Below are 12543 nucleotides of genomic sequence, written 5' to 3' on the forward strand. Positions count from 1 at the left end.
AGAAGAAAAAAATCAGTCTGTATCTAGGAAACAAAGACACTGACAGAGGCTTCTGTTAATCTTGAACTCTTGACCTAAAGTTGCAGGGCCAAATCGTTTCATGCTTCATCTGCCTGTCCACTGACTACAACATCACTCGTTTCAGATATTAATCCAGTAAAAAATATGTGGAGAATTCAAATAACCTTTCCTGCTTATTAAATACATGCTTCTAGTCGGCAGCATTTATAGTGTATTTTCTGTGAACAGCAAACATTAAACAACGCTCATCATGGGGAAAGTCATTCCCTCCCTGTGCAGTGCAGTGAAGGCCACCCCACCAATCTGGAGGTAAAGCCACATAACAAAACATCTTGGTAACAATTAATTTAATAAGCTGTTTTGAACCCACTTGTGTGTTAACTGTTCCCTAGTTTCAAAGCGGTGCAAGTTTTTAATCTCAAATACTCAGGGCTAGATACCCACCACATCAGACCATGGTGGCAAGTACCCTTGACATGAGAGGAAACGAGAAAATTACAGCAACAATTACAGAAGTATATCCTCCTGTGGCTCATGTTAACATTGCCAAATCCATGTATAAATCAGTACCAACTATTCATAGAATGTACCTGTCAGCAATATACGACGCGACATATGGCTCTACTTAATCAAATATACAATTCTAGTTTTTCAACTCAGAATATTCCTTCAAGGCACAGAGTAGTCAGTCAGTCAGTCACACTGTGATGTGGTTTAAAACATTTAAATATTTATGCACCATATTTTATTTATATGTATAGCTATGTCTGAGAGATCTTTTTTTTTTCCCCATCCTAAGAGGAAACTGACCTTTCTGAAGGCCATTTTGCAGTAGTTGCCACATATGTCTTAGATGAGGGACTAGTACTAATTCAGAAATATTTTGGGTTTAAACAGCCTACCAAGGACTCTCTTATACTTTCTATGTTTGTTTTTTATTAAAAAGCATTGTTCAAAATATGACAAAAAACAGAAATTGGAGCTACAAAGATTTTTGTTCACATTGATATTTGAGCCAGCTGTAAAGATTTAAATCACACTAGATCTTGTTTTATGAATGTCCTTTTGCAACAAGAAAACCATGGAATGCCCTTAAAAAAGAATTTTTTGATATAAAACAGATGTTTTATCCTTTTTTGGGGGCTTTGTTATTGTAGTGCCATGATAGGTAATTAATTCCCAGGCTCCACATAGGTCTTCAGGCAGATGAAGAGAATGATTTGATTTCAAGGCTACAGTGGAGTAAGGGAATTACAGGCCTTTGAGGGGTCATTGCAGAAGCAAGGTTTCTTACGCTGGGACCAGCTTCAGCCATTAATGCTGCCTGCACAGAATGTAATGTGAAACTAGTGTTGAACTTCAGTAAGGATAGAAGTAGTAGCTGGAAACAATATGCTCTACCGCTCAGACCGAACTGTACTTACATATCATGCATCACTCACCTTAAAGCTCTTACATCTTGGAATATATTTAATGAATACAGTTGGCATTCTAATTGGCTATTAATTAAATCACAATAGCTGCATTTTTTTTCTTGCTATTGTATTTGCATACCTGCTGCCATGCTTGAATTGCTGTATTTAGAGAATGAAGTGCATATTGGCCGAAGTTGATGAAAATGGGGTCCACCATTATCGTGCAGTCCAATAGTCTTCCCACCGTGCTGCTGGAAATAGCAGTCTGCCCCCAGATTTTGAAAGGTTTCACAACACTCTGCATAGTCACGTTTCGGCACTCTAAAAGTTTACAGTCGGCTTGAGCAGAAAACTGGATCTCCTGGAACACTGACTCATCGCTCCACTGACGCAGATATACATGAGGCTCATCAAAGGAAATTATCATGTATTCTAGTTCAGATGGCATGTTCTTATCAGATAAAAACGGCTGAAGAAACTTTGGTGGTGCTGAAAAGTAAAAGAACAAACAAGACTAGAACATCACCATTGTCACATTCTGTATGGTTTTTTTTCAATTCTGTTTTAACCGCTTCTACATATGATGAGAACAAGTAAAATTCATAAAAGAGTCAATGTCTCCGAAATCTGAAATTAATCCTGTTCACACTGTTTATTAGATGTAAAATAGAACGGTAATTAATAGCAGCTGCCAACAAAAAGTATCTGCAAACCAAAATCTTTTCATGGTAAACAGACCAGCCAGCCAAACTGCTTTGTCTACACACTGCACAATACTCAGATAGAATAGTGGTCTCTGCTTCAAATAGGTGGCTGTGACAATCTTTGCTATACTAGACATATATGATATTCCACACACAGCAAATTATGGGTACAATAAAAATTAGCAATATAGTATTTGCTGACATGTGACAGTGCAGGCTAAGAGGCTCCACAATGAAAATTGTCTTTGCTGCAATTACAGAGAGTTCAAGACCACGAACCCACTGAGATGCAACATATTACCCCATAATACTAAAAATTAAACAAAACAGTATCCTGAGACTAAACCATGAGAAATATATCATAAAAAAGATTTTATCGCATTCGGTGAAGTCTCAGTCGTGCAAAGCGAGCACTGTGGCAGCAGACACTGCAAGGCACGTACACCACTTGTGTAACATTAAGCATGCGAGTATTTCCATTGATGTTATTATTTATGTTCCTGGAACTACTCACATGCTTAAAATTAGCATATGCTCAAGTGCTCTACAGATTTGGAACAAAAACACTCATCACTTTCCAGGATCAAGTCCTATTATTCTACAAAAGTGTAATAGATACAGTAAGTTTTGTGCTCCCTTTGCGTGTAACAGAGCACAACAGAGCCCCAAAACTTAAGGCCTTTAGGTGCTATAACAAGAACAGCAGCATCAGCATAAACTCGGTCACTGTTGAAAAATGAAACAGCTGGGTTTGATTTTAATCTGATTTTTGCTTTTTCCAGTACGTGTAATTTTAAAGATCATGCATCTGGAATTGGAGTGTAATAGCGAGGAAGATTATGTACTGATAGAGGTAGCTGATAGACAAGAAATTATTTGCTAGACACACAGAAACTGCTCCTGAAGAAAGCCGTCCCTGTCAAAACTATCTGACATTTGCTCATCTTCCATGGAAAGCATTCCTGGCATTTGAAAATCAGACAATAATCTGAAGACCTCTTGGAATGTATTTGCCATTAATGCAATGACAGAGAGCAATGAACAAAACCAGATGTAGCTCCAAAACTGATCATAATTGAAATAACAGTTAAATCTGCAGTTCTTAGAGCTCTTCCAAGGAGATCTTACTAAGAGGGTTGCAAAATCATCAAATATTTTAATAGTACTATTAATATGCTGGAAAATTTAAAAGCTCAAATTCATTCTCTAAGATAGCTCAAAACTGAAGTGGCACCTGCTGTCACTAATCAGACGACGAAAACCGGACAGCTTCTACAGTTACCCATTCCGGAGGGAGGAAGGGGGCTGATAGGCCAGCCCCACCACCTACCATATGTACTATCTCAGTGCGCAGAAGTCATCAGTTTTAACCCAAAGTTTGTACCACCAGTGGCTGTTGGTGAGAATTTATTTCAAGAATTAGTTATAACTCAAGAATGCCTACTTGAATGAGGAAACGGACTACAGACAGCAAAACAGCTATTGAGCATCATGTAGCAACTCTACGCTTTTATTACTCTACATAAAGGAGTACATACCTGTGCCTAGTTGATCAAGATGATGGCAGAGGTGGACTTCCAAATAAGTAAATTGGAGCAACACACTTAGGGATGGCACAAACCAAGGAGTAAAACAGGAGTCAACCCTGGTACAGGCTGCTAATGCTGTGGGAGTCACAAGCTGATCACACGCACTTTGTGAGCCAGATTCACTCTCGGAGCTGTGAAAGGTAGATAACAAAGTGGTAGTTCAGCAATTCCAGGATTTTCACAGAATCACAGAATGGTTCGGGTTGGAAGGGACCTTAAAGACCATCTAGTTCCACCCCCCCTGCCATGGGCAGGGACACCTTCCACTAGACCAGGTTGCTCAAAGCCTCATCCAGCCTGGCCTTGAACACTTCCAGGGATGGGGCATCCACAGCTTGTCTGGGCAACCTGTTCCAGTGCCTCACCACCCTCTCCATGAAGAACTTCTTCCTGATATCTAATCTAACCCTCCCCACTTTCAACTTAAACCCGTTCCCCCTTGTCCTGTCACTACAGGCCCTTGTAAAAAGTCCCCCCCAGCTTCCTTGTAGCCCCTTCAGGTACTGGAAGGTGCTCTAAGGTCTCCCCGGAGCCTTCTCTTCTCCAGGCTGAACAAGCCCAACTCTCTCAGCCTGTCCCCATAGCAGAGGTGCTCCAGCCCTCGGAGCATCTTCGTGGCCTCCTCTGGATTCGCTCCAACCGGTCTATATCCTTCTGATGTTGAGGGCTCCACAGCTGGACACACCACTCCAGAAATAAAGAGCTTTACAGTAGGACTTGACCACGTGCCATGTTGGTTTTCTGACACAGCCAGTGTCATCGTTCCCTTTTAAGTGCTAATGTTAGTGTACCTACTTTTTCCCCAAGCAGAACAGAGCAGACACCACTGCAATCCAACCGCTTTTATCACACTGAACTTTCAATTTGCTTGAACCACAGGAGCAAAGCATACTTACAGAAAACAAAATCAAAATATACCAGGTATCTTTTAATTGTTGAAATAGCTACAGAGCACATTACCATTACTAAAGCTATAAAAATAAGCTGAAAGTTAATCTGGTCAGAGAATGATTCTTTTCTTTTCATTTTATTGTAAGGAAACCAACTCACAAGCACCAAACTACTTCTTTGCATAACCTCTGTCCCCATAAACATTCTTTCCATTGCCCTTCTCATTCTGCAGTCATCAGTTGAAAAGAAACTCTGAGCACTATAAGTTCAGCTTGGAGCCTTTACTAGCACCTATTACAACATATTAACTATACACTTAAGATGCCACCACACTGATTTTTTTCTTAGTCATGCTCCTGACACCATGAATTTCCAAGCATCATCTTTCAGTCTCTGGAGAGAAACTAACACTACATCACAATTCTATAGGTTGCTAAGACACCACTAAAGTACAAATAAACTTTCTAATTTAAGCCAAATTGATCCTTAATGTTCCTTATTCTCATTCCCTTTGCAGTTTGGCACTAAAGAGTTTTAGTTTAAAAGCATAGACCTGATTGAAAAAAAACTATGTCCACATCCTCAGTCCAATACTAATTTTTAGAATAACAAAGTATTACGTCAGGCCAACTTACTGTTTTTGTCAGAAAGTAATTAGCTTTCATAAAGTACCATGAATAGATTTCCATTGATATTTTAAACATATTTTAAATTCAAACACAAATTTAAATTTGAACATTGGATTTCAAAGCACTATGTCTTATGCTTTCAGGACCAAAGTTTTCAACATTCCTTGTGTGTTACTGCAAAATTATGCGCAGATACAGTAGGTACTCAAAATGTTCCACTGCAATTGTGTAGAATTCTATCAACAGATAAATTTATCAGTATTATTTTGTGTTACAGTAACTAGCTACTACGCTATTTATTTATGGAGCTCAAATCCAACTTTAGATTTGTGGACATAAATCAAGACGCTTGTGTAGCAGTAAAATCCAACTACAATTAGCCAGTTATGAAAGAATCGAGACAGAATATCAAGAATTGATTAGGCCGGTGAAGGATGAGAGAGAGATCCCTTAATCAGATATTTAGCTGCTTTCCTGTGCTTCTTTATCTCTTCACACTGCCTGTGTACACTTAAAAACCAGTGTTGTAGGCCTCTTGAGAACTGGCATCTTTGGAAATAAAATTATTCTTTGAGTTCATACCTAAAAACATCTATGAGAGTGGACCCGAGTCAGAGAAATGGGATGCTTTGCTTTGCCATGGATATTCCTTACGATTGTTGGAAAAAAGCATAGAAGCAAATCCAAAAGCCACCAAAATTCATATGCTGATTCAGACCATTAAATACTATTGAACCTGTGAAATGGTTTAGTTCTCTCTTGAATAGCTGTCAATATTTTACGAATTTTTGCCCACTGAATTTTGATTAGAAACAGAAGCTCAGGGCCACACACAATGAAAATAGAAAAAGGGTAGAGGGGTGCACGGAAATGTTAACAGAACTATGAGGGACTTCCAAAAAAAAAATTACACTTTCATATTCTGAATTAAGGCTAAATTTGCACAAATGGCTATAACACTAACCACAGTAAAAAGGAATAACATTAATTTTTGAAGTTTGAAGGTTCATCATGAAATTATAAATTTCTTTTCTTGGAAACCTATTCCTTCACTCACCTATCAGTGACTCAGCATTTTTATTTCCTTAGATATGGGGTGTTTTGAGATGGACATTTTCATAAAATAATAAAAAAGAAAACCCTCCAAATTCTTACTTTGTCAAATCTTATATACCTGCTTTTTATTTCTCTACCATTTTAGTGCGATGGGACCTTTCACATTTCTTACTCATAACCACAATGATTACAGGGCAACATGACATGCTTGATGCAGGAGGAAATGTGGCAAGAGCTTCACACCAGGGAAATAATGTAGAGCATTTAGTCATACTTTGCTGCAATTTTTCTGCCCCACAAGCAGCAGACCAAGTGGAGGTAATATTCTGGAACTTAAATGTTATCGTATTATCACAGATCCGTTTAGGTTGGAAAAGACCTTTGAGATCATTGAGTCCAACTGTTAACTGAACATTGCCAAGTCTACCACTAAGCCATGTCCCGAAAGCACCACAGGTGGGAAGAAAGATGTAAAACTGTTTTTTGTTTCCCCCATGAAAAGTCACCTTAGAAACCAAAAAGGCCCACTTCTGAAATGATTCCCTAACAAACTTCAGAGTCCAACCACATGCTTAAAAAGCTAACCAAAGAAAAACAGCAAATGAGGGTGGGACAACGTTGGACCCTGGGACAGAACTGGGCTTGCATCCCCTCCCGTGTCAGGGAGGTGCAAGTGCTGGCAATGGAGGACTGAGAGGAGCAGGAAAATGTGGGCTAAACCATGTTTTAGAAAGCAAAATCACTCTACAGAGAGAAGATCACCTTCTAGAAATCATCCGAGAAGAAATGCAGTGAGGATTCTTTCATCACTGTTTTCCTATCTACCCAGATGCAGTTCAAGTGTTGTTTTATCCGTGAAGGGCTTCATTTGATTTTTACTCAACCAGAAACCATATCCAGAATTACAGCTCCCATGTTGTTATGTAAATAAAAATACAGAAACAGTTACAGAACAAAATATAACTAAAAGCATCATCCAAATTGCCATAGCATTGCCTTAAAAACCGTCCATAGTAAAGATCATAATATCAAATGAACAGTTTTTAAAGGGGAACTGTAGTGCTTACAATCACTACCATGACCCTCCAATTTTAAATTAAATCCCATTTAAGCTTTTTGCCTAGGCAGACTTCCGTCAGACCTTTAGCACTGCTACCTTCTCCATTTACCTTGCACAGACCACAGAAATCAAAGACGCAGCCCTTCATCAAATACTGTGCACAAGCAGAAAATAAAGCAGTGTTAGCTGAAAGCTCAGGAAACTTCCTATTAATCTTGGTGAACAACCCTAGAAGCATTAATATCAGAGGTAGATCTGATTGTGAAATCAAAATTTGTACATCAAATGAATGCAAAATCAAGAAGTCCTGCATTCCCTCAGCTGCTTTGGAGCTACAAAATACAGCATGGACTGTGCACAATTTTTCGGCTCAGGAGAAAAGGAATAACCAGCTTCTATGACTTTGTGTTTGGCAGGACATGCTGAGGGATGGGTGTAGCAAAATCAGGGGAAATTCTAAACAAAGCTGACGTGACTTTAATACCAGACTTTTTTTTTTTTAATCTTGTGAAATATCAGAATTTTTAAAATGGATAATACCTACATTCAAAGGCATCATATATTACAAAGTATGACAGTTTCATATCATGCAAAGCAGTTCATGTTAAATATACGGCAAGCAGGAACAACGACGTAACAGTGACCTGCATTATTCGTGTTATTTTAAGAGTGGAATATTTAAACCAAAACTGCCATTTGTGATGAAATCGCAAGATGGAAAAATATCCACTGCAAAGAAGAAAGAGACCACTTAACTCATTTAATTTATGACTCAAATGCTGGTCTGAACCCAAATTGTTAGAGGTCAAAATCCAGTACATCATCTACTTTGAATAAAAGCTAAAACAATTAGAAAGAAACATGATCATGATTCCTCACTTTAATTTTTAAGAGGTAGCAATTTAAGGCTTATTTAAAAGTTTTTGTACTTGTTTCATGGTTTGTATCTTAAGGCATTTTCAATTACTATTTCACATTAGTATGTCAGCAATTATAAAAATACTGTTTACATTACGCAGGAGATGTACAAATATAGAAAACATCTTGTAACTCATTTAAACGAAGAATGATAAACCCGTCCCAACCAAACCAAGGAGGGTCTTTAGTGTCTCAGCAACCAAACAAAGCTTTAAACAAAGGTAATTTTGATTATAATTTTCTAGTCCTGCAACATGACTGAACATGGGCCAGCAGTGTGCCCAGGTGGCCAAGAAGACCAATGGCGCCCTGGCCTGCATCAGGAACAGTGTGGCCAGCAGGACTAGGGCAGGGATTGTCCCCCTGTGCTGGGCACTGGTGAGGCCGCACCTCGAATCCTGTGTTCAGTGCTGGGCCCCTCCCTGCAAGAAAGACATTGAGGGGCTGGAGCGTGTCCAGAGAAGGGAACGGAGCTGGGGAAGGGTCTGGAGCACAAGTGCTGTGAGGAGCAGCTGAGGGAGCTGGGGGTGTGCAGCCTGGAGAAAAGAAGGATCAGGGAAGAACTTATGGCTCTCTACAGGCACCTGAAAGGAGGGTGCAAAGAGGTGGGAGTTGGTCTCTTCTCCCAAGTGACAAGCGATAGGACAAGAGGAAACGACCTTAAGTTGCACCAGGGGAGGTTTAGATTGGATATTAGGAAAAATCTCTTCACTGAGGGCGTTGTCAATCATTGGAACAGGCAGCCCAGGGAAGTGTTTGCGTCACCACCCCTGGAGGTATTTAAGACATAGATGTGGCACCTAGGGACATGGTTTAGCAGGCTTGGCAGTGTTGGGTTAATGGCTGGTCTCAAAGGTCTTTTCCAACCTACATTATTCTATTCTATGAAAATGCAACCTATAAAAATAACTTATTCTATGATATTTTCCTTTCAATCACTTATTTTAAGGTCTTCCATAAACAGTCATTTATGTCATATAAGATTCCATGCACACTATACTAAATCCCCAAGGGGATGCTAAATTATTTCATTTAGGACTTGACATTTATTCATTCATTGAATAAGCATTCATAAATGTTCATTCAAACCTTATGTATTCATTTAATAATGAATGGTCTACAAAATTCTTAAAAATAAACAATGTACATGAATATCCTATGCCCTTAACCAGATGGCTCCTTGATTTTTATACTTCTAATTACTTCCTGATCATTCTCAGAAAGAGCTTCCATACCACAGGATTTGGATCATGACATCTTTGCATATTCCCATATTCATTATTGGTTGATATACTTCAGCCTGCCAGCTACTGCTCAACATATCAGCTGGATTCACATCTTCTCACAAACGTGGTTTTCCTGTCACAAGAGCCACATAAGTTTCATACTTTATAACTGATGTTAGGAATCAGTAATAAAGTACTTAGAACACAAGGGATCAGATCTCTGGTATTAATAATTAGCATAACATAAAGGTTACCACAAAAAAAACTTGCAGAATTTGAGGGAAAAAATGTTATCATTGAGAAGCAGCTGTGTGCATATGGCAGCTGTTAGAATCTGACCCAAAATACAGGATCAAACCATGAAAATAAAATTCAACAAGACTATGTGTTTTTATACTTTACAATTAATAGTAAATTAAATTTACTAATCAATCATACAGTTACAGCATGTAGTTAATGTCAAATCATTGTGAATCTCCAGGAAAACTTCTCCAGATTCAACTTCTAGAGTCTTTGCTTCTCGCTCTCACTCACAGATCCCTCAGCCTTGAAGCTCCCTGGACTAACACTTGGCAGTGGCTTCAAGCACAGCTCCTTGTGGATCTTCTCACAGTCTGTAAGATCTCATGTTAAAGTCTTCCCTTAGGAACAAGCCTAACACTGAAATGTACCATGACATGGGGCAGTCTCTCTCGGAAACCCAGAGAAGTTTGGCACTTTCTGGTCAAGTAGAATCCAGGCTACATTTTAGGGTGCTTGGTCACAAGCATATGCTAGCAATATGTTTGTTTGATAGAGACAGAGTGACAGTTTCAGCAAAATTACTGCCAACATGGACTTCTTATGCTACTAGGGGTCTAGAGGTGTTGGCTTTCTCTGCAGGACCAAAGTATCTGTCACCACCTCCTAAACAAAGCTTCCCTTTAACAGAATATGATCCTTTGGGACTTAACCATTACCTTAAACTTGTTCTGTAGCTGTAACTACATGTATTTCAGTGCTTGTGAACTGTCCCTAAAACCTCCAGGTTAGTGACATGTGATGGCATGATTTGCTTGTCTCCAGGAAAGAGACATTGTGCCCCAAACACCATAGGTCAAAGCCCCATCTCTGAGGAAGAGTTTCTCTTTTTCTGTCCCGTTAAGTGTCTCTGAGAAGGGTCACTCCAGGCTGGTCAGGACTACTTCTTCCACACCAGTCCTTCCTGCAGTCATCTTAAGAAATCCTGCAGTACAGCCTTGTTTGAAGTTAGTCTAAAGAGAGATCAGTTCGAATTTCTATTTGGAAGTGTGGCTGATGCAGGGAATACAATCTTTTCTCTGACTGAAATCAGAGGTTTTCCTCATGTACCCCTCAGGTTTCTGGCTTCTGGATGGAGTTCAACCTGACCTACATGAATCTTTAAATTTCCAGTCTACTGTTAGTTTATGTAGGTGTAAACTACACCTCTTAAAACTACTAGAAATTCCTCAGGCTACCAAAATTATCAGGACTAGTGACTTTGTAGCTTCAATGCACACGCATAAAGAGCTGGCAGTTCCTAACACCTTCCTTGAGTTCCCCCTTTCTCTTCTGTTTATTGACCTTCAAGTGCTTAAGTAGTGTGGGGCATGTTTGTTGTTGCCTTGTTTCCTTTCCTGCTATTCATGTTCAGTGAATGGCTAATGCTTCAGCTTAATTCCTTGTAGTTTCTGCTTTAGCTTTTTGTGTACACACACAATCTGGAGGACACAGTGCTTCTAATATCATTGCTGTAGACAGAGCAATTGCCTTCTTTAGTCTCCTGATACCTCAAGGCCATTAGGATATTTCTACCCCCTTATAACTTGACACCCTCATACCACTGAGGATAGTCACTACTGTGGACCAGGCCTGCAGCCTCCGAACTGAAAACTCACGTTTAGACCTTCTAGGCAGGTGAATTCATGTTGTGCTGTAAAACGTTTCTGATGTTAATCACAGTACAAGCTGATTTTATAAATATTTTTTTTAATTATTTGTACTTCATTTTAACCCTAGCCGCTTTCAGAATGATTACAACTCATTAGCTTATCAGAGCTCCCGGAATGAAACATTGCATATAGTGTTGAACCCTATTTGAGCAAAAAACAATAAACGTGATTACAGTGTCAAGTGCCTTGATGAAAAAAAATCTACTAAATTTCACTACTTCACTTTCAGTTCCCACCAAGTTCACATTTCTGTGGTGTTAAGCTGACCAGGAAGGCAATTTTGCCAAGGTCCCACATTCAGAGGAATTAACCTTGTCTAAAACACTTAACTTCTCAATGATGAAAATGCATTCTTTCACAATTAACATCAAGAAATCATTTCCAACCTGATACTATTAATGGAAACCAGATGTTTAATTTTCTTCATTGATTTTGTTAGTCATGTTCGTATTTCCTAATTTCTCTGAATTCTGTTGCTTCATGTAACATGCATGTGGATGCTACACATTCATTCAAGCATACAGAGGCAGCAACAACCAGTAAATACAAATGAACCAACAGGGTCACTCTGGGCTTTCCACTCTAACTATAAAATGTTAAGAAGGTCTTTGAAAGCAACTCCACGGCTGTTTGCGGAGAGAACTTGTACACATTTCTTCTTACGCTACATATTAACCAAACAGAATGAACCAAACAGAGTGAATATCTCTCAATGTACACTGTTTCCAGTTTTAAACAACATGAAAAATGAATCCTTAGAGTTTGAAAACACTAATCAAATTGTTTTACTCTCAGCATAGTAAGCAAGCTGTGCATCATAATGTAATGATCCTGAAGTACTGAAGTTTTGTTTAATACACTTAAAATAGACATTTGATTTATTTAGTCATTGACATGCCCTGAGGACAGAATAAAGGTGATGTATGGGGGGGTGTATGGAAGAAGAATGTTTACTCCTACATTATACAATGGATTGTGCCTCAACCTTCTTTTGTTAATTAGCTAATTTTACTTCTTTGTGCAGCTAAGAAGATGCAGAATATGGCCTGCTTGTCTTCACTTTTCAGTAACTCTTGTGCTCA

General features: G+C 39.0%; 1 protein-coding gene across 1 annotated transcript in view; it reads right to left on the reverse strand.

The window, feature by feature from the left end:
- Positions 1-12543, reverse strand: part of LOC104507773 (vacuolar protein sorting-associated protein 13B-like) — a gene marked incomplete at its 5' end in the record, with an annotated part of 91587 nt that overhangs the window by 44558 nt on the left and 34486 nt on the right. The window contains 2 exon segments of the mRNA XM_010149157.1: positions 1576-1925; positions 3679-3860. Coding sequence (XP_010147459.1) covers positions 1576-1925; positions 3679-3860 — 532 coding nt within the window.

The sequence above is a fragment of the Eurypyga helias genome, unplaced genomic scaffold, assembly GCF_000690775.1.
Source record: "Eurypyga helias isolate BGI_N326 unplaced genomic scaffold, ASM69077v1 scaffold36743, whole genome shotgun sequence".
Taxonomy (NCBI): domain Eukaryota; kingdom Metazoa; phylum Chordata; class Aves; order Eurypygiformes; family Eurypygidae; genus Eurypyga; species Eurypyga helias.